This window comes from Momordica charantia (genome assembly GCF_013281855.1).
Source record: "Momordica charantia cultivar OHB3-1 chromosome 6 unlocalized genomic scaffold, Mcharantia_2.0 BLBB01000006.1, whole genome shotgun sequence".
NCBI classification, from domain to species: domain Eukaryota; kingdom Viridiplantae; phylum Streptophyta; class Magnoliopsida; order Cucurbitales; family Cucurbitaceae; genus Momordica; species Momordica charantia.
In genome coordinates, this window is record NW_028275164.1 from 3,376,763 (window position 1) to 3,401,140 (window position 24,378).

At 30.5% G+C, this 24,378-nt stretch overlaps 1 protein-coding gene across 2 annotated transcripts; it reads right to left on the bottom strand.

Moving 5' to 3' along the window:
* Positions 1–4,866: 4,866 nt before the first annotated feature.
* LOC111007462 (cadmium/zinc-transporting ATPase HMA3) lies at positions 4,867–12,553 on the bottom strand. 2 transcript variants are annotated; one of them, XM_022279837.2, is made up of 10 exons: positions 12,410–12,553; positions 11,912–12,124; positions 10,627–10,887; positions 9,656–9,753; positions 9,254–9,509; positions 9,027–9,164; positions 7,793–8,123; positions 7,450–7,652; positions 7,116–7,318; positions 4,867–6,810 (listed from the first exon to the last, which is right to left on the bottom strand). In XM_022279837.2, exons 2-10 carry the CDS (start codon positions 12,093–12,095, stop codon positions 5,074–5,076), a joined length of 3,411 nt encoding a protein of 1,136 aa, XP_022135529.1. In that variant the 5' UTR covers positions 12,096–12,124; positions 12,410–12,553; the 3' UTR covers positions 4,867–5,073. The 2 variants fall into 2 exon arrangements, with proteins under 2 accessions (XP_022135529.1, XP_087980805.1); XM_088124679.1 differs by lacking the exon at positions 12,410–12,553 and adding an exon at positions 12,211–12,358.
* Positions 12,554–24,378: the final 11,825 nt, after the last annotated feature.

The following is a 24,378-nucleotide window of genomic DNA, read 5'->3' on the forward strand; positions in this document are numbered from 1 at the left end:
ATTTGAACAACTTTTAGGCCAAAAGTATAATTAGTGTTGAAATTGAAAAGTTTTAATTCATTTAAAATAAAATTATCAATTATAGTGATCTATTAGTTTAAACTTTCAAGTCTTTATATTAAAATTAGATTTTATAGGTTCAAATTTGTTCATGCTTTTTGTTTGAAAAAAAAAACAAAAAGAAAAACATCCAGGTTATTATCAATATGAATATAGTTGTAAATGAGTAGAAAGTTTAAGGGAAAAATCGGATAAATAGACTTTCTACGCCATGAATATTGTTTTTTAGCAATCTTTTTCAAAACCTATCTTTTCTAAGTATTTGCTTACATTATTTAGATATCAAATTACTTCACTGCCTCTCCACTAATATTTTCTAAACTCAACCCATGTTTTAGAGCGAGAGGGAGAGATAGAGAGAAGAGAGGAGAGAGCGAGAGCGAGAAAGAGATAGGAGAGAGCGAGAGAGCGAGAGGAGAGGGGTAAGGAGAGTCATTTGGTATACAAGATGACGTTTTTCCAACACAAATCTTAAAATTTTCTGTATACACTCAGATTTTGAATCTAGCAACGAACAGTCAAAACTGAAGATTATCAATCGTCATTCAATAGTTATACATTCTAAGAAATTGAGGGTACATTTGATTGGTGACATGAAAAAAAAATTAAAAATAAGGGATTTAATGAAAACAAAATTATTTTTAGTCTTTTTAGCTATGTATTTGGTAACAGATTTGGAAATTGCAGCCAGTAGTATATTTGTAAACTAACTAAATATTTATTTATATCTAAAATAATATTAATTAATTAATTAAATATATATTATAAATTTTGTAGAATTATTATTTTACAATATTATATATTTTATAATATATTATTTATAACATGATATAATATATTTATAAAAGTTTTTATTTTCCTCGATGTAATTTTGCATTTCAAAGTTACAAATTCAAAATCTAAAAATATAATAAAGAAACATAAAAAGTGTTGTTTTTAAAATTTCTACTCTTTCGATCCTAGAAAATTCGAAAATAATTTTCGAAAACAAATCTATCAAAAGAGTATTCATTTAATTCATTTGATTCAGTGAATCTAAACACAAGAAACATACCAAACAGGTTTAAATGTTGGATAGAAAAAAAGAGTCAAAAAGAGCAAAGATGGGCCAAGGATGACTTCCCAAACATATTGGAAGAAGATGCAAAATGAGAACTAATTTGCACCCAATTTGGACAAATTATGTAGGCAAGTCATTCTTGGCTCATACTTACTCTCCAACTCATTAGGAGAAGAACTCTCTGAAATTCCAATTTTCTTCTTTACTTTGCATTTTTCATATGAACAGATAAAGCTTTCTCCTCTGCTTTATTTATAGGCAGTTGAAGGAGAGAGTATTGTTCATCATTCCTACATCCACAGCATCTCAATCTCATTATATTCCTCATTATCTTATCTGATATTGGAGCTTGTACAAAGATGCACCACCAATATGTCGAGTACCGATGAATAAACTACAACAATTTGTCATATTTTGTCAATCCGAACGTAGTTCAAATGGATAAGGTACTTTCATACTGTCCTAGAAGTCAATGGTTCAATCCCTACTTCTACAATCTGTCATATTTTTTTCGAGAAACTGGGGCATTACATATATAATTGGGGCATTACATATATAATTGGTAAAATCCCTTATATTAAAATTTATATTATAATGAATTATTTTTTATTTTTTTAATACAATAAATGTGAGAATGAGAAAATAAACTTCATATCTCTAGAAAAAAAGTAAGATGTCTTAACCGCTAAATTTTTTTATCAAGTTGGCTATTATAAAGATTTATTTATTTATTTATTATTGTGTTGGTATCTTTGATGCATGGATGGGTGAAAGTAGAATTTGTTCTTGGCATTTTTGGTTCCGGAGATAAAGAGATTCATTAGAGTTATGGGCTTATGGCCAAGTGTAGTACTACTCTTTTCTTCTCCTAATGTTCTATAGTGTTTCATGTGTTTAATTAAATATTAGGTTAAAATCCTACTTTATCTATTTTAACTTTCATTTATTTAAATCATCGTGTTTTCAAAACGTTTATTATTGTCTATGTACTTTTAATTTTCGCTTATTTTAGTCCTGTATTTTTAAAATTCTTTAATCTCTCGCATCTTTCTTTTGATCTCGTTAAATTTTAAAAAGAAAAAAGTTATCATCAAAATTTGCTAGCTTCACTAATAAAGTGCCCGTAAGTTGAGTCATTCACAATTTTTGTTTATGAAACTCGTGCGACATAACTAATTAAGCTCATATATTTCGACGATCAATTAAAAGATTCGATACGTAAAGAAAGTAAAGAATTTGAATTCTATTAGGATAAGAGGAATAAACACACGTGCACTTTTTGCATAATTAACTTTTATTTACAACTTGGGGCATGGCTAATTTTGACTCCAAGAGGTAGGGGAAGGGAGGGTGGAAGCCATGAGAGTCTCTCACGAGAATAAGAATTATTGGGTTGACATTTGTGATTGAGACCAACCCTACATCAAAGAGGATCCTCCAACAAGAAAATCAATCAAGTTATTTAAAACAAAAATAATAATTAATTTTCTTTTAGTAAACATGTGTGGACGTGGGGTGGAGATCGAACTCACAACCTCTTAGTTTGAGTTGTATATCAATTACCGCTGAACTATGCTCACTTTAATAACATAATAATTAAATCTTAATATTAAAAATTTCATCTTAAAACATATTATGAAACCATACACTAAATGAAAAGATCATACCTCTTACAATCGAAACTCAGACATGATATAATTATATACTCGTTCATATTGCTTGGCTTCAACAAATTTTCTAATAACGAAGATTTGACTATTATATATATACTTTTAGGTTTAAATAATCTTTTGATCATCTACTTTTAGTTTTGGTTTATTTTAACATTTGTACTCTCAAAATGATTTTGATTCTTATACTTTTCACTTTAGTTCCTACAATTTCAAAACGTTTGTTTTAGTCCTTATATTTTTTAAAAGTGATCATTTTTGTTCATATTTGAAGAATTTTAACACAAATTTATACTCGATCGGAACTTTTTAACATAAATTTATAACTATATTTTAAGAAATATGGTGAATGAAATATCACGCTAAAATTTTGATGGATAATAATGAAGAGATAATGAAAATGAAAATGAATGGATAGAATGGACGTTGACTAAAATAAACGAAACCATAAAAATCAAAATAGATGTCTTAAAAGTATAAGGATCAAAACAAACCAAAGTCAGAAGTAGAATATAAAAGAGTTTTTAAACTATTTTCTAGTATATATATTTTACATATAGGAGAAAGCCTCTTTAATCTTTTCAATTTTTTCTCAACCATTTTTTTTTTGCTGGTAAGGTGGTAGGGGAATTAGGAGTCAGTAAGTTTTGACTTTGAGATTTCAGTGATTTGGACCAAACATAATGAATAATGAATCATTAAATCATGCAAACTAAAAGAATCACATATTTATTTTTGAAAAATAAAAAATCACTATCAAATATGTTCCTCAGTTCTTTTACATTCAATTTTTGAAAAGGGTGCTTTTATTAATATTATCTAACATTTAAATAGGGTGGGATTGATTAGTAATTAGGTACTAGCCTTCAATTAGTTTTCTTAATCTCACAGACCTAATAGTGGAGATAAAAAGTTAAAGGTTTTCCACACACACATATATGGCTGAGATGATAATTTTTTCATTTTTAAAAGAATGAAAATGATTCATCAGCATTTTAAATAGCGTTTAAATATCTGATAGGTTAAATTATTAGTTCATTTAACCCCATTTGATAACCATGTTAAAAATATAAAACTAAGAATAAAATGATTATCAAATAGAACCTTATTGTCAAGTAGCATTCAAAGTTGATAGACTATTATAACCCTATAGGTTACATGCATGTTTATTAGTTTATATCATCTTAAATTAGTTAGTGAATATCAACCTTGAGCTTAATTCACATGGTTAAGATGCTTATTTTCGATCAAAAAATCATGAGTTCGAATTTTCATTTCAAATATGCTATTTAAACAAAAGGGAAAGAAGAATGTAATTTAATTAACTAATGGTCGTCAAAACGAGCATAACTCAACAATAATTGACATATATCTCCAACCAAGGATTATGAGTTCAATCCTCCACTCCCACGTAGTACTCAAAAAAATAAATAAATAAACTAATAGTCAACTTAACTCAATGGCCGATTATAAACTAAATTAACTCCAGACCAATAAAAAACTAAATTCAAACTTCAAAATCCAACTAAAAGTAATGATTTTTTAAACTCTAGGGAGCAAAAATATATTTCATCCAATTAAATATTTTCTACTCTATAAAACCAATGGACGCCTCACCTTTGAGAGGTCATAAATTCTTAGTCATAGACCGGTGTTAATTACGGGCAACTTAAGCTTTAGCTCATATTGGCCCGAACCTTCGAGAGAAGAATCTTATCCACGAGGAACAAATTCGGCTATCGACGTTGAGAAAGGAAGAAAACCTGCAAAGGCCATGGGATTCCCAATTCCCATCATAATGCAAATTGGAAGCCCGAAATGGGGGAATTTCCCATCATCTTGCATTCGAATAATCTCAATTATTCTGCGAAATTACCTCAATCGCGCCACCATCCAAACAGGGAGATTCTCATACATGTACTCAACCGATGGATAGGTCACTGGATTTCACCCATCGCCACTTCAAGCTTGTCTTCTACGACTTAAAGAAAATACCATATATCCACTTTTCATGAGAAGGTCTAATAGAACATTCAAGCTTGTCTTCTTGAGCTTCATCTGATATACGTTCTGTGGTTTGTTAAAAATGATAGATAGTGATACATTTCATCACATAAATTGGATATGAACAATCAATTGCATCATGTTTGTACTCTAGTATTGATGCTTTATCTAATGCCATTGTTATTTACCACTGCCTGCTTCTAAACACAATCACTCTCATATCATCAGAAAACATAGTTACAAGTTTACCATAAATCATCAAAACCAGCTACCTACAATCTATTCTATAATAATTTCTTTTAGGCCTCCTCGGAGTGTCGTCCCGATATCACTGTGCCTCCTACAGCGCCTCCTACAGCACTCCTTCGTGTAGCTCTTACAACATCCACCCATTCCTCTCTTCTCCAAACTTGGACAACATTGCTTAAGTTTTAGTTCTGAGCATTCTACTTTGCAGCTTTTACAACTGTCACCTGTTTCTCTCTTTTCCAAAGGCTTACAAGTATTGGCAGGTTTCGAGTGCAAGTGATCTGCTTCGAGCTCGACTATGGTAGTGTTGATTGACCCACTGCTATCTCCATTCCATGCCTCCGAATCAGGATGAGCCCCCTCATGACCATCTCTATTTGACGTTCCATTCTTTTCGAAGAAATGAGTGTTGCAATGATGTTTAATTTCAAGGTGTCCTTTCGCTTTAGCACAACCATCTATCATTGCAACCCTTTTGTTGCATTCATCTTTCGTGCAATTCTTCTTGATCTTCTGGTCTTGGAGGAGTTCCAGACTGCCTGAAGACCCGTCTTGCCGCGCAGTTGAGTCCGCACATTTGGTTTTTCCACATGGATTCGAAATGTAGGTTTTAGAATGACACTTTGAATGAGGCAGAGAAACCTTCTGAGTGTTCTTATGAGAGCAACAACCATCATCGATATGATGATCAAGATTGGACATGTGGCTGTTCTCCGAATTACATTTAGGAATTTGGATTTCATGATTGTGTTGAGCAGCCCGGCTATTATGAGTACAACATCCACTTTCATGGTTCTCAATACTGCCTGCAGATCCATCAAGGCTGGAGGGTGAGTTTGTGCACTCGGTTTTCTCACATTTACTTGACTGACAATTTGAAGCACAATCCCAAGACGAGCAAAACTCTTGTGTATTCTCTGGGGAGCAATGTGTGTCCTCAATATGATGATCAGTGCATGACGAATGGGTGTGATGGTCATGTTGAGCCGATTGGTTGTGGACGCAGTGTTCATGTTCATAGGGTCTTACACTGCCTGCAGAATCATCTAGCTTAGAACTTGAGTCCACAAGTTTACTTTTCTTGCATGAACTTGAATTTGTCTTCCCGGAATCACACGTGGAAGCACAGTTCTGAGGTAAGCAACCATCATGAGTTTTTTTGTGAGAGTTGTGGTCCTCGTGCACATGATGATGATGATGATGAGAGTGGGAATTTTCATGGTTGCACCCGAGATCCCGGCTGTGATTACCATGTTGATCTGAATGACTACTAACATGACAGCATTCATGTTTTGAGGAACAGTGAGTAGCAGAAAACTTGCCAGCTTTTTTCCCTTTGCGTTCACTGGTTCCTCGCAGCAGGAGCATACTGTTGAGGATAACCAACACACATGCTCCAACATCAGCAAGAACTGCTGCCCAAACAAGTGGATGACCAGCAAACGCCAGGCCGAGTATAGCAGTTCTAGGAATGACCGAAAGAATCACATTTTCGATCACTTTCATATTAGCTTTTCTTGCAAGTCGAATGGCTTTTGGAATTTTCCTGATGTCATTAGACATTAGGATTACATCTCCAGTTTCTATTGCAAGGGCTGAACCTGAGATTCCCATCGATATGCCGATATCAGCTGTGGCCAAGGCAGGAGCGTCATTTAAACCATCTCCAATCATGGCTGTCGGTCCCTCCCTTTTGAAGTCATTGATGAGTCTTGTTTTGTCTTCAGGTAGAAGCTCTGCATGAACTGTCTCTAAAGCCTTTCCCAACTGCACATAGGATCAGTGAAACAATTATATTCCACAATCTGATAACTGATTTCAGCCTTTTCAGTGTGGTATCAAGGGCCATTTCTTGTTCTGAACAAATTTCCATCCATGTTTGGATTTTAAACTAGTAAATGCTAAAGGATTGAGCAGAATGATGATTCAAAATAACCACTAAACAGTACAGCTCAAGTAGGACTGCCTAATAATGATCATGAACCCAGTGCTTTCAAAGCATAAAAGTAAACAAACTGATAGGTTCAGCTAAAATTTCTTGAGTGACTAAAAGCAGGGGATAGAATGATTACTTCCTTCTGTGCTTGCAAGGCTGCTGCAGAACTGTCTCCGGTGAGCATAGCCGTTTTTATACCGAGAGACCGGAGCTCTTCCATGGCCTCCTTAGCTCCTGTTCGGCACGAATCGGATAAACTAAACATTCCAGCTGCCGTAGTTCCACAGAATATATATCCAACAGTCCTTCCATCCTTGGCATCATCTTTGATCTCTGGGACTGAAAATATTGACACCGACCAGTTATGATGATAAAGAAAACTGTGCTCGTTCGTTCTCCACCGAAACAGAAAACCAAAAAAAGCTTCTTATGTTATTTATGAAGCACATGATTAAATGAGGAATTCCAACCTGTTGGGCAGTTGGCTCTTATAGCAATTTTTCGATTTCCGATATAGATATCTTTCCCATCAATTCTCCCATGAACACCTTCTCCAGGAAAGTTTTGAAAGTCATCCACATTTTCAGGTTTGGGGTCAATGGATAGTGATCTTCCATGGTCAACAAGGGCAGCTGCCATTGGATGACTAGACTTGCTCTCAATGCTTGACACCCTTGGGAGTGGAGAATGCAAAGGTTGACACAAAAAGTCGCTAGCTTAGACATAACCCATAACTACAAACTCAACATAATAAAATGATTTCGCTCCAATCTTCAACAGGACTGGATGAAAAACCATTAGTTTTGCACTTACCAGTAAAGCAATGTGTTTAAGCTTATATCGTCCTCATCAAGAGCTTGAAATTCAGTCACCACAAATTCACCTCTTGTAATTGTTCCAGTTTTGTCAAATGCCATGACCTTAATTTTGGCCAGAGTTTCGAGGTAGTCACCCCCTTTGATTAGAAGACCAGAGGTTGCTGCCTTTGTAAGTGCACAGAATGAGGCAACAGGCGTGGAAAGGATGAGTGCACAGGGGCATGCGCTTACTAACACAACCAGGGCCAAGTGAAACCAATGGCTGCGATTGGGAAGTCTTAGAGCAGCTGGAATCACCGCTATGCAAGTTGATATGATTATAACACCTGTGCATATTATAACAATTGGTTCAATATCAAAAGTTGCAAAGTGGTTTCACCTAAAGTTAAATATTCAAGATAATGTCTAACAAAAAATAAAAATCAAGATGATGCGTTAACCTAATAAGTTAGAGCATATTTGCTCTTTTTATATGTATTCTTGACACATATCGCTTTTGGGCTTGTAAATTAACACAAGATTCAATTAGCGACTATTGGAGAAGAAATGGCATTGCAAGAATGAGATTCTAATAACCGCTAAACTCAGAAACTTAAGTAGATAGGTTAAAATAGATTAATTTTCTTTATATGCATTCTTAACCCAACATAAAAGGATAAGATCCTTTTTTTTTCTCTTTCTTTTACATTCATGAATGTCCAAGCTAGCTTTTGCACATCTCGATTAATCTCATGAGATAACTATCTGATAGAGCCCAAGGATAATTAGGGATATTATTAGGGCATTGAGGGTACCTTAGTAATTAGATAAGGAAGTTGGTAGGAAGAGTTGTTATAAATAGAATGGGGTGTAAGAAGGAAGGTATCCAATTAGTGAGGATGGTTTTGGCTTGAGTTAGAATACTCAAGAGAGGGAAGGGAACAAGTACCTCAAATTACTTGGTAGTTATCGTAGTTCTTATATCTTGTTACATTTCTTGCTCGGGTTCTATCACTATCTAACCCTACAAAAATTTGTATGAACTTATAGGATTTTAAATTCTAAGTAGGTGATGGTAAGATCCAATTGATGGAGGATTGCTTGTAAATGCTAGTGTCACGAGATTACTTGTCTTTTTCCCTCCACAAGTTAGCTTATGGATTTCTTTATAAGCAAAAGATCAAGTGAATGAAAGAACAATGAATTTACTGGCTCTCACAGGATAGTATTCAAATAGTTGGTGGGCACACCTGGAGTATAGAATTTGGCGCATTTGTCAATAAACCTTTGCGTTCTAGATTTGTTGTTCTGTGCCTCTTCAACCAGCTTAGCCATTTTAGCCACCACACAATCCTCAGCAAGAGCAGTAGTCTTCACAGTAACATAGCCTGAAAAGAACCCACAATCAATAACTTCCCAAATCTTTCAGAAGCCGAAAAGAGAGTTCTTCTGAGACAGAGATAGAGATAGAGATTACCATTTAGATTAATGGTACCAGCCCAAACAGTGGAACTCTTTTGTTTGGGAACTGGGAAAGATTCACCTGTAAGTGTTTTCTCATCCACTTCACAGTTCCCTTCCTCAACAATTCCATCGATGGGAATGTCTTCACCGGGTTTCACCGCCAGCAGAGTCCCCAATTTGACCTCGTCGGCGGCCACAACTTCGCCGGAGTCGGCCAGGACCGCTTTCTGAGGGGCAATGCTTAGAAGGGACGACATGACGGCGTTGGCCTGAGCACATTTTTCCAGGTTCCATGATTTAGTTAGGACAGATTTCAATAGAGTTCGAAAGTTTAAACAACTTGAAAAGTGATTAACGAGTATTCTTGTGGTGGGTACGGTTTTGTGTATATATATATAGAGAGAGAGAGAGAGACCTTGTGGCTGGCCCTGGACTCGAGCCATTCGGCGATTGTGAAGAGGAAAACGACGGTGGCAGCTTCCAAATAATCCTTCATCACAATCGTCCCTATCACTGTCATAATTTAAACTTCATTTTAATTTTTTTATATTTGAAATTGAAAAATTATATTACATTTATCTGTTTTTTTAGTACTGATATTGGAGTTATCTTCGCATTGGTATATATTTCTACTTTTTCCTTTTTATTTTAGATGAGATAGGATGAGTATCCAATCATCGCAATAATAACTACTTCATCTATTCAATAATATTTCGATTGATATAATTTTTATTTGGTTGGTGCAGTAAGTCAACAATTCATGGATTGTAATATGTGAATTCATAAGTAGAAATTTTTTAAGGTTGAATTAAAATTTTGGTTCTTTAATTTAGAATATTGTGACTAATAAATCTAATTTAAAGGTATTATCATATTTCAATAATAAACCATGTTTAAATCTTTTGGTACTCAATAAACTTTTTTTAATTAAAAAATTAAAAAGAGAGATAAACGATTTATTTTAGTATAGAGGATCAAATCTTTTAACCTTTAGAGAAATGGTCGGCAAAAAAGATAGAATTTAAGATACAGTATCTTAAATAATTTTTCAAATCAAATTTCTTTATACCAAGAAAAATTGCCACATGGTTCTTAGTGGGTGGGTCGTCGTATATAAGGTAGGTAAAGCATGCAAGTATTGTGGCCTAGCAGCAATATTAGGCGTTGCTACGACGTCGTTTCGCACTTATTAAAAATGTTTTTAATAATTATGATCAAATAATTTATACTGTAAATGTCATTATGGAATTATAATTAACCAAATTAGACTAAAAATAAAAGATTAAAAATGCAATTTAACGGAAAATAATTTTGTGAATGACAAATAATTGAAACTGAAGGGGAATATGAAAGAAAGACACAAGATTAGAGGAAATTAAAAATGACCTGCAATTAAAGCAAGAATGTTGATGTCGAGTCTGAGATTGCGAACGGCGGCGAAGCTTTTGAGAGCAATCGGCCAAATTCCGGCGGCGACGGCGGCGAGAGCCAGCCACTGGAAGATAGGGTTCACATATTTGAGAAACGACAGCAGTAGCAGTAGGCCACTCGCCACCGCGTACGGGCTCGGCCATTTTTTCCGGTGATCTTTCTGATCTCCGTACGCTCTAACGTTCGCTTCCAATCTCGCTTGGTTTAGGGCTTTAACTGTCACATTTCCCAAAACAGAATAATTTTTAAAAAGTGTTCAATAGAAAAAAAGAATACTAATGTTTCTTTTAATGAGCTTTAACAAAAGTTACTAAGAAAAGAGCTTTAATAAAAGTATTGAAAATTCAAAATAAAAAAATATATATTGAAAATTCATCAAAAATAAAAAGAATTACAAACCTAACAATTAGTTAGTTAGTTAGTTTTTTTGGTTGAAGGTTGAATTTCTCTCCCTCACATTTGTTTTTTCTTAATTTTTAATAACAGTGACTAAATTAGAAAAGCAAAATAGTCTACCAATCTGGCCAACTGAAATGAAAAAAACAAAATATTACATTTCCACGTCATCAATCACTACCAACATAATATATGAGGATGGGCCCTACCACATTGATTTTACACGTCATCTTGATTAATTTGGATTCCACCTCATCCCTTCTCCCCCAACCAACCAATTCCCATATAAAACAATTGGCAACAATTTGGTCACAAGTTTGGTAGTTTGTTAACCATTTTCAGTACTTCCGATGCGATTTATGATTACTATAAATCAAATCTATTCTAAATTATTAATGCTCTTCAAAGAATTAACTCTATCAACCATTCTAATAAATTTGTTTTCGATTGTCAAAATAAATAAAATGGAAGAAGACAAGAAGATTCTTTTGACACAATTTTTTTAACTCTGAGAAAATTATAAAAATAACACAAAAGATAATACGAGTAAAAAGGATCAATTTCTCGCCTAATTTATTTTAGTACAACAAGTAGGTAAGATAATTCAAACTCATGATCTTATAGCGAGAGACAGGTGTCAATTATCGCTTAATTGAGGTCTGTTGACTAATTTCTTATTTTATTAAAACTCACCCTTTGTCACTATAATTATAAATACATATTCATTTAATGTAATTTTCGTTTTAATTTTTATTGGTATTAAAAATGATAATAAATGTCTTATTCCCTTTTAACCCAAAATAAAAAATTTAGGAAACGAGAGATTAGAGGAGAAAGATAATACCAATTTGAGTCTGGGAAACAAGGTTGTCATGAACAACAATGACGGTTCTAGTAGCCACAATAACTGTAACCTCTCGAACGCCTTCAATGGCCTTCAAAATATTCTCCACCACAGGAATTTCCGATGAGCAACAAATCCCCAGCACGTCAAAGTAGCTTCTCTGCAGCCCCGCCGCCGCCGCCATATCACCTCCTCCACTCAATATTCAAACCCCTGAAAACCAAACCATTCGAATATTCATCAAATCCAAAACCCTACAAGAAAAACAAAAAAAAAATTTGAAAACTCATATTATATACAGAATAAAATCGCACAAAGCGCCCCACGGCAGGGGTTTCGTGTGGAAGTAAAAAATAAGTTAGATAAAGGATGAAGATTCTGGTGGGGGGTGTGTTTCAAATTCTCTATTCTAATAGTTTTTTGTGCCTAAAATGGCTTTTGTGTGTGTCTAAAATGGTTGCGTTTTTTTAGAGAGAGAGAGAGAGAGAGTGAACTAACAGAAGAGAGAGAGAGATGAAGAATAAGCTACTGAGAAGCAGAAGAAGGCGTTTCATGTGGAAGGGGTAAGGCCATTTGGGAGAAGCTTAAATTAATGAAGGATTTAAGCTTGTGGGATGGCTTTTTATAAAGGGAGAGAGAGAGTTGTGGAAATGGAACTTTGGAAAGAAGGTTAAAAGGAATTGGGAATTTCTGCTCCCGAGACCAAACGGGTTCGATTGGATTGGAGAATAATATTTTTTTAATTACAATAAGTGAGAGAGAGTGAGTGGATTTGATTTCACAACTTTTTGATTATATTAGCTAAGTTCATGTTGTAAATAGTATTATTTTATCTATTTGAGTTAAATTAATTAATTACAAAAATACCGACATAAGTTTAGCTCAATGGTAATTGACACATGACTCCGACCAAAATATCGTGAGATTGAGTTTAGTTCAACAGTAATTGACACATGACTCCGACCAAAATATGATGAGATTGAATCCAAAAAAGGAAAATTTAATTATGAAAATTTTGGTCCCATTTTTTTATTGCAACTCTCATTCTTAAGAATTATATTTTGAAAACTTTATGCTAATATGTTAATTTATACCTACAATATAGTAAATAAAATGTGCCTACATCTAATTTATAGGTTTGTAATTTGTAAAGATGGCTTACCTTTCTTGATATATTAACATCTCCAAATTAAGAAAATATATATATGTCTTAATTTCACAACTTCTAATCTATATATAAACTCACTTATTTTAAATTCTTTATTTAGATATCGCGGACCCACCTAATAACATTTTTGTTTCTTATTTTTAGAATATAAACATTTTTCGATCATTATTTTCAATTTTTTATTTTAAGCCAGATTTTTTAAAATAATAATAAAAAAATCTTGCATAATATATATATATATAGATACAATTTAAAAAATGTTCATTAATTCTGGTATGAATGCGGATGAAATGATCCATAAAATAAGTAATTGTGGTCTGAATGCATTACGAAATGGTGCATAAAATAAGCAATTTATCCGTAAAGGAATAAAGAGCATTGGAATCCACGTGGCCATCCACACAAACACATTTATTAGGCCTCTTCAGTTAATTAATTACTAATATTACCCTCGCTAATGAGACTTCTTTTTAAAGCTCAAACATAATATCTTATTATTATGATCTAACATGCTTAGCATCGCCATAGCGGCTCCTTTTATCAAAGGTCAAAGAACAATTCTTCGTCTCTATGTTCGTTGTACTAAACAAATTGTTTAACCTCTTAATTAAAACATGTCTTCCTTGTATCTACAATAATTCTATATAGATTCTATTCTCCAACAAAAATTTAAAACCTTACAAAAATTTTGCATAAATGATACGGATGTAGTGCGTTGGATGGTCCAATCTTGATCGGATTGGGTCTAATTTGATCATGAGACAACTCTATTCGCTTTCTAAATTTACAAGCCTTATACAATGATTTTTCTTAGTTTTTTCTTCCCACAGAAAATACCCATGAATCACCCTATAAAACTTTCAATATCTTTAAAAGTATTTGAGTTTACCTCTCAAAAAAATTCAAATTAAAGAGGAAAAGGAAATTTGAAAAAAGCTTAAACCAAATTCAAAATGGATAAGGTAAAATAAAACAAAAGGGCCACGGTATTCCATCTTCGAATAGGAAAAATCGATTTCCTTTGCCTCACTAAATTAGTATACGGTAATTTTACCCATAACAATAATTATATTTTTGTTACTTTTTTCATTAGTTAATTAATTATTGTTATATCCAATTTCCTTTAGTTAATGAAAAATTAACCGTAGACTATTTAAAACCATTTTAGAACTTCTAAGGTTTAAATTGTAAGATCGTGAAATTTAAATATAAAAAGAAATTATTCTTTTCTTTTTTTTTTCTCTCTTCATTTTTTATTTTCTTTTCCCTTCTTCAACTGTATTAAGCTCCACCCTTGGTGACTTTCTATTTCAGTATTTGAGTTCCTCCAAGGGATTAATGCCTAACTTTAGACCATATTTTGGCATGCCCAAATTTTTGCCAAAATAAATGATTTTGACAACTCATTCAAATTACTAAATTTTTAAAAAATAATTACTCCTTAAAAAATTTTTAATTTTCTAAAGTCAATGTTAATTTTAATTAGGACAAAACTTTCCTCGTGAATTTTCTAAATATTTGTCTAGATCATGTAAGAATAATTTAGGAGGAGCTTCCTCTTGAATCTTGGAGAGAAATTTTTTCCTTTTAATTATGATAAAATTAACTGACGTGTAGATATTTTTGTTGATATGTAACATGAATTTGGCTTTCGTTGAGCTTCAAAAATTAGGTGATGTATTTTGGATATATCATGTCCATTTAGTTTCTAAAACATAAACATTTCAATTATGTTATCCAACTTTAAATTATGTTTTTTAATTATCGTTGTTATTTAGTGGAGCACCAGTGTGACATATGCATGTCTGTTAGTTTAAATATATGATATATATGTGCTCGAAATCTCTAGATTTCTAGAGTTTTAGTTCTTGAATTAATATTGATCATAAAAGGAAAATCAGCACGATTTTTTTATTAGAAAAATTTGAGCTACAAAAATTTATTGAAATTTATGACAAAACTGTATGCAGTTTCTCTGAAATTTTAGATTCTTACTCTAAAAAATTCATAAAATTTTTATATATTCTATAAAAAAAGGCAGAAATTGAGAAAACATATGGTCGTGAATTTCAGGTTGCCCATGATGATTCTGAAAAATCTTTAGTATTGAGAGACAACTTTAATTTGACAAACCCATAACACTTTAGGATAATAAATTACTCTCACATTATTGCAATTCCCAAGTGGAAAAAAGCTCACACACACGTCTTCGCACGTGCGGAGGAAAGAAAAAGAAAAAAGTATAGATTTTCAATCATTTTAGAGAGAGAGGGGAAGAGACATAGTGAGTTTTTATTTTTGTTTTTGGAAAATTTTTGACTTCTAATTTTGAGGATCCCACCTTAAAAATATAAATGACTTAACAAATAAAACCTGGTGAACCGAACGTACTACTTCCTACCGCTCTTATATATTTTTCTCTCTCATATAAAAGAGCATGAGATTAAATTATAGTCTACGAGATTAACAAATTTACAGTGGAAATGAATATTAGTTCAATTATGCATTTCTTACCTCCTTCGAGGTGATTCTGAATTTCCCATGACCCTTGTTAAATTAAAAATGAATAATAAATTTTTAGTTTGAAATAATTGAGAAAATTAACGTACTGATTAGGCAGAGTTTTAATTAAATTGGCTTTGATTACAAATTTTCAAATCAACATAAACATAAAAGGTATCACTTTAATTTTTGTAAAAAGAGAAAAATATCATGGGACAAAATGTAGTGAGTGTTGATTGAGCTTATTCTCCCATCGTGGATAAAACTTTAATTTAAAAAAAAAAAAGAAAAAAGAAAAAAGTTTGTGTCGCAAATCCCCAATTATATGTTTGTCTTACATGTCATCAACTAAATAATAATAATAATAAAGCAAATATTACGTTTTTTTGGTATATATGATTAAATTTTATAAATCGTTTCTAAATAAAATTTGTTGATGGAGGGCTCAAACATTTTGCGAAATTCTCACTAATCCTTCATTATCGATTTTAAATATCTTTTTCTCGTTTATATCTTCCACTAATTAAATCTTAATCTATCAATTATGTTCTTAGTCTCAATAGCGTAAACTTTGGTTCATCCAATTCCCTTTCACAAATCAAAGTGCTAGCAAGAAAAAAAAAGAAAGAAAAAAGACGAATTCTCTTATGACAAATGCATTACTTTTTGCAAAGTAGTTATGTCCAAAACTAATCGATTGATAAATGAACAACCATTCTTTTAAATTATGTCAACATGACCATAGTTCAACGATAATATACTGATTCAAAATTTCCTTCCAGCAAAAATTATGTCATCAACAAACCGAACGTAGCCTATTTTAGAGCTTTTATCTCTAAATAATTCAAATAAGATGTTTAGTTAGAAAGTACTTTGTCGTCATTGAAAAATTGACAACTCATAATTCTTAAAAAGAATTCTTCATTTTTGCATTTCTATCTTTTAGCTGTCAAATATTTAATTGTAGTAAAAATAAGATAGGTTGGTAGGAACTAAATTTTTTTTAGGTAATCAAAAAGTTCATTCTTGAGCAATATATTTTAACAGATAAGTTAGGTTACTATTGATAGAGATGGTCGTTTTTATTTTTTATTTTCTTCTTTTCTTAGTACCTCAGGTCGTTTTTAAAATGTGCTTTAAATGGTAATTGTTGATGATATGTTCGTTTCATCATGTAAAATCAACATCAAAGTTAAAGAACTTACGTGAAGAATTAAAAATCTTAAACTAGTTAAGTTTGTTGTAACGTAATACAAATAGTTTGTTTTGTTTTGGTTTTTTCTTTTTTCTTTTTCTTTTTTTCTTTTTGGTCTATCTATTGGTTCACTTCACTTCCGTTACTCATTCGTTATAAATCCAATTTCTTTTGTGTCTTACTTTAGTGCCCTTTCTTTCAACCTTTTCTTTCTTTTAATCTAAAATGTATTTCTCAACAAAATGAATAAAAGAATAACTATTTCTCAAAATAATAATTATAACAGCAAAAGAAAAACTTCCCAAATGGAAATATACATTTTTTTAATAATCGAACTCTATCACATTTGGTTGTAAAGAAAACTCATATGGTATTAAATCTTATATAGGTGGTCACCATGGTAGGTTTAAACCTATTCCCTTTAAATTCTTTAAAATTTACGATAATGGTTAAAGATTTCTTATCTTTACTCTATTTTTTGTAAGGACTCAAGTTTATGAAAATGCCAATAAATTATTGATAAAATATCCATAAATATTTTTAGAAAAAAATTTAAATTAGAAAATTTAGAACAAATATTTTAAAAAACAAATACGCATTTCACTATTTTTAAACAAGTTAAAATTTATTAATATTAATATTATGTTTATATTAGTGATATTTTGTTGTTCGTTTTTATATCTTGTCAATTTTTTGACAATACTAATAGAAATATAGATTCATCCCTCATATCAATATCGAATTCATAGATAATACGAAAACATCTTCGTGCCAGTAAAAATTTAATACCCTGGTCCTATGGCATATAATCCATATATCTTTGATAAAATACCTAGTAAGTTGTTATGAGATACCAATTTTATAATGGATAGGAATAGCTTTAACGTGTTTATAATAAAAAGAGTTATTATCTGATCCTACCTACTCTACAAAAGTGTACCACTTAGTCAACTTCTTGCTTTAGTAAAATAATATTTTGTTTGTGTAAGGAATAATTTATTGTTGAAAAAAAAAACAGCTTCTAATTATTTATATTATCACTAATAATTATAGTTAGCGGAGAGAATTATCAAAATAGTACTCTATATATATATGTGGGCCCTCCGTTCACCACCATGGAGATGGTCTACAGGGTTCATAACTACTCCTCTTACTATAGAACGCTTATCTAGCCAACATTTATACAAATTTATACAGATCAACGGACACCTAAAACTCTTTTTTGTAATATTTTTGAAAAAAAAGGATATGTTTATAAACATTTATTTTATATCATTTAACATAATTTCTCTAATTTTCTCATGCGGGGTGTGGGGGAGGACAAGCCTAACTTTGGACAAAACCTTTGTAATACTTTTGTGAATATTATATCATAAATATAAAGTATAAGTTTTAACTTACAATATTCAGAGGGTTGGGGTATTTTAATGGTTGAATTATTCTTATATTCACACTTTTAATACTTTAGAAATAAAAATGAGTGTCAATATGAAACCAGCAATCAAGACATCTCACTTATTATTTTGATTTTTTAGGATAAGAATTCTATTAAAGTAATAAAAATATAAGTATAGACACCAAAATAGTATTTAGTGTAATATCATAAGAATTCATGTCTTTACTACTGCGTCATTCTTAGAGGACCAATATATCCTTAATTTAACTATAATTAATCATTAAACTTGAATACACAACTCAACTTATCAAAATACTAGTCATTCTCCTAAATTTAAAGTCGTAAATTCGAGATGTTGTAATAAAAAAACATATATTACAAACATACATATGAGCAATCAAACTCTCATAGAATTGGTGTACTCCAAAAAAAAAAAAAAAAAAAAAAACTCATAGAATTTGTGGCAATAATTGATTCATAGTGGGGGTAGAAGAGGAATGGTGAGGGATCCACATTTGCAACTTTTGTCCATTGAATAACCTCCCAATTTTGGGTGCTAAACACAAAAGAAAGAGTAGGCACCTCTTCATTTTATTTGGGATGTGGACCCCACAAGTCCTAGAAATTTTAAATGTTTTTGAATGTAGACAATAAAAGAATGGCAAAAAAAAAAAACCCATTTTGAGTGAATGGTGACTATGCAAAAGGGGTTAGATGTCCTAAAAAGACCAATTGGGAGTCCCATAGAGATGAAATTTTAAGTGCCTTTTCCAATCAAGATCTTATCCCTCAAAAAGAAAAGGAAAGAGTGTCTTTTTTTTTTCCTTTCTTTTTTCCTTTTTAATCTCCTATGGTGAGAGAATTAGGTATGGATCTTGTGAAAATAATATATTTTAATCATTGTTGATATCAATTGAAAATATTTTTTTGACACCACTTTATTATAATAGTATGTTTATTCTGTATCTATGAAAAACATCTCTATATATTGATTCAATCGAGTATATATATATACATGAGTTTATAAGTTGAGATTTGTCAGCTGTCATGTTTCAAACCGTAGAAAAATATTAAAGTAGATAGAGGATTAGAGCAGTTATCCTAGTTATGTTAATTTACATAAGTATATCTTAATCAATTTTATCCTGACGTTGTGAAGAAGATGAATGTTGAGTCACCTTTCATTATTATAAAAAATTATGAGTCTTTTGACTAAGCAATTTTTCTTTCACTCTACAGGGAATGGTTTTTAGAGACTTCAATCAATTCTACTGCACATTAGTGGAATAATATACCATATCTACGAATTTTTTTCTCATAATGTATTATCAATATTTTGAATTGATTACTTGCAAAGAGATTGTTCATAGTAAGTAAATAGTTTACATTACACACTAGGCAAGAAATAGTATATGATTCAAAATAAATCTATTTGAAATTTGGTTTTAAGATATTGATTAAGTGTATTTTATATAATTTCGGAAAAATACTATGGGCTCCATAAACAAATATATCATTTTCTTTGAAAAATACTTTCACTACTTCAAACTTTTGAACCTACTCTTTAATATCTCTTTCAAAAGCACTTTTTAAACTCCAAAGATTATTTAAAAAATTAAATATTTATAATTAACTAAAATTACTTTTAATATGATAATAAAAGACAAATTATCGAACACAATCTCAATTAATATGCTTCATAGGTTGTCAACGCCAACTTAATTTTTTTACTAAAAAAGAGAGCGTGCACACATTACCTATGAATATAATTGTTACATTATCCTCATATGATCAATAAATTGTTTATTTAATCAACACCAATAAAATCTATCAAATTCAAAACTATTAGCTAAGATCATCAACATATTTTAATAGGAGCTCTCGTTTTCACAATTATAGAAGTTTTTGAACCTCTAAAATACCACATTATTTCCCATGACGTCATTGTACATGATGAATTCGATGATTTTGCATCGAATTGGCACAATGTCAAAACTACCCCTCTTCCCCCACTAATTTAAAAAAAAAATATATATATATTCATATTTGATCCATTGCCTGTATGACTCTAGGAAACATGTTCCTCTTTTTTAAAACATGTCATTAATTTTTTTAAACCATATATACATGTTTATAGTACAAAGATGGTTTAAAAACTTATCATTAAATGAATATAAAATTTAGTTTTACTATATGTATTAGTTTAATTAATAATTTTGCTTGACTCGAGGGAAAATCTTTCGTATATTACTAACATGGAGAATTTCTCGTATCTTATTTATTGTGATAAGTCATGTCAGCAACATTTAAGAATAATATAAGGTCTAAAATAAAATAATATATCTTCTCTGTATCTAAATATTAATAGAGGCAGAGGATTTTTTCTTTTTCCCAAAAGGAAGAGGGATTGTATTTTCGAATATGTGATCCACATTTCTCAATTGGATGAAGCTAAAAGACAAAAAAAAATGAGCCAAAATTTAAGAGATTGGATTTAAGTGGCAAATTAGGCAAGTGGGGTTTAGTGCGTTTTGAATAAAAGGTTTTAATTTTTCTGTTGGGATTAAAAGAAAATGCATTAGTTTTATTATATTCACAAAAATTTTAGAAAAATATTTTGTTTCTAAAATTAAAAATTTAAGAGGCCCAAGTTGGAGCCCATGATTGGTCTATTATAGTTAAGTTTTCAATATTCTCCTAATTAGTAAGGCCCACTAAAATCTTCCTCCACTCAACATTTTTGTCACTTTTCATATATTGTTATTCTTTTCATGTAGTTGCATATTTAATATAGTTAAGATAAAATATTACGTAAGTAATTAATAAATTAATTTCCAATATACCAAATAGTAGCACACGTGTTAATTAGTGATTCTAGATTATACTCCATAGTATTACGAGGGTATTGAACTATCAACCATTAAGATCGTAATATATAGGGGTAGATCCACGTAGCGACAAAGGGAGTGTGCCCCTAAATTTTTATTAAATAACATATAGTATATATCTAAAGAACAAAATAACATTGGTCTGCTAGCTTCATCTCCCCTCTCTTAAATCATGTCTTTGCACGACCGAATCTTAACTTCAAGTCTAAATCAGGAAGAATTTCTCTTTAGATATAATAGGTGTTGTAATTGGTATTTATGTGATTGGTTTAATCGGTATTCTATTTTATGGTTTATATTATGGATTAGGTTCACGCCAGTAACAATAAGATGAACTGAGTTGTAGACATGAAAGCTTAAGAACTCAACAACATGGATCTATGATGTCTCAAAAAACTCCGTTTCTTTCTAATTCTTAATTTGCTTAAAAAAAATTGATTCATAACCTCTCTTACATGATAGTACATATCATGATACTTTCAAAGTAAAATTTACAACATTTTTTTTTAAGTTTAAAGTAAAGATTACCACAAGGTAGAGATTTGATATATATTGTCAAATTCAAACTTAAAATTATTATTTTCATATTATGTATATATTAATTTTTGCCTCAAAATAAAATCTTTGATCTCCACTAATAATAGATATTTATTAAGTTACGCTTCTAAATTATATACTCTATTTTATTTAAAGAAGTGTTTTTTCCATTAAAAAAACACACACATATATATATACTCAATTTTTTAAAATTTGAGTCACATAAACCTAATTTGCGAACCATTAAGCACCCTCTAAAATCTAAATATCTAGTATTTTTACACCAATATAAAATAAAATAACATGTAAGAAGCACCAAAATATTTTTTTTAATTAATTATAGAGAAATTGAAGATTCGTTGGCTTTTCGACACAACAAAAGATCATAATACTTGCACGACATGTAGTGCTGCATAATAGAGACACTTTGATCTCCAATGTTTCTTATCATAAAAATATATAACAAAATAGGAAAGCAAAATTTCTGGTTTTTTCTTTTTTTTTTTTTAAATTTTATAATATGGCATGATTGAAATGTATTCTCTTATTTTTCCAATCTCGTTCTCCAAATCCATCGTTCTCTTCTTTTTTTAGCCGATTGTTTTTCCTTCCTTTACATTAAAATTTATCAAACTCAAAAAAAAAAAAAAAAAAAAAAATCTCTCTTCCTAAGAAAAAAATGAGAAACCCTTCCAGTTGAAACAAATCTTGTTTTTCTATCTCAACAATTGAAGATGTGCAATCTATTATAATAAGAAGGATGACGATAATTATAGAAATTATGATAATTATAGCTACAAAGACTAACTTAAAATTTTCTTTCAAAATATTGGATTTAAAATTTGATTGGGGGCTCAAGTTTTGTGGGTATTTTTGACTTTATGGTCAATTCTATGGATACTTTGGGCATTATTTTTTATGGTGCCATTTTTAGTGCTCATAGGCATTTCCTCATTATTCTACAACAAAATGATGCTCTCTTTCCTCTCCTAGTGATGCCTTTTCAGTTGGTTGAAGAGACTGTGGTTTCCATTTGAGCTTGAAAGTCAATGGGTATAAGTGAGCCAAATGATAATAATTTGAGGAAAAAGATTTTTTAGATCTATTGGTCGTGAGATAGAACTCTCAGCTTATTTCTCTTTTGTTAGACTGAGACCTTGTTTACTTATCATCCAAATGATAAAGAATAAAAAATCAATTGATGTTGCTTACTAAAATTGATTGAAATTGAAATAGAAATTAGATGTATAGCAGTTAGGTTACTAGAATACACATTTCTATTTTTAGCTAATTACAAATATATTAACTAAAAATGTAATAATATTATTTTTAATTAAAACAATAATAAATTTTAACTTATTTTATTATTCTTTTGATGATAGTAAATACTTTTATTATAATAATTTATTTAATATCAACAAATGACAAATAATTAAAATAAAACTACATCAACTAAAAAGGAAATAATATAGTTGTTACTAAAACAACCATCATAAAATATCAATAACTTTATTGTTATAATATTTAATCACAATAAATTCTATTTTAAAAATTTTATTGATATTAACTAATAATAATTAAATTAGATTAAATAATTGATATTAAATATATTTTATAATATTTCATAATAAAATCACCTCAACTAGTAAAAGTTATAGAATTTTTTTATTAGAAAGAAATTATTAGTAGTAAAAAATAAACAAATAAATAGTAAAACTGTAAAACACTTTACTGAAAAGTCACGTGTTTCATTAATAAATTTGAGAGATGATAAAATTTGTAAAGTGTATTAGTGATTAAAAAAAAAAAAAAAAAAAAAAAAAAGGTGCACCAAAGGAGTGGAATTACAAGTGAGAAGGATTCCAAATTTAAGGGGTTCTATTCTAGTAAATATTATTAAAAAAAAATATCTTCATTATTTTTGATTCGCATTCTTGTGATTAAAAAATGATCTTTTTCCAATTTCAAACATAAAAATATTAGCGAAACGATTTATTCATTAATATAATATAAATAAACTATTTACTAGTTATGGTAATGGGTGAATTCGAATCTTTTAAGAATATATTTTATTTAATTAGACCTCGAGTGAATCTATACAAATTAATTGTTTTTGTTTTCATTTAACATCACTGTCACAAATGATATTGCTTTTTAGTTGACACCAATATGAAAAGTTTTGAGCTTTATGGTTAATTCATTTTTTATTTGTGCTTAATCTATTTTATTTAAATATAATAATTGCCATATTAACAATAAATTTCCATCCTTCATTATAAAAATAGGAATGAACGTAATCTAGTATGTATGGATAAGCCTCATAAAAATAAAAAATAATAAAAAAGTGAGAAAGAGTAAGTTAAATCTCTAGTGTATCGTACATCTCCACTCAAAAAGTATATATAATCAAACTAATATCATGTGCTTGTAATGTGACCTATCTACATCAGCATCAAACAAGGTTTTCTTTAGTACAACAATTATGATCTGAAATAGCTATCATGTGCTTGTCATGTGATAAGGTAACTCGTATGATATTAAATCTTAGGTAGGTGGCCATCATGGTTTGAACACATTTCCTCTGAGCTCTTTGCTATTTACATCAACTACTAAGTTATCCCATCATGATGATTTCCTGATTAGATATTTATTACATATTCATCTTTTGTTCAATTTTCTTTATATTTTTTTACCATAACAATGAAACCCCTACCTTCAACCAACGAAAAAGAATCCAAGAATAGAAGAAGAGTTCTTTTGAAATCTAAGAAAAGCAGACAC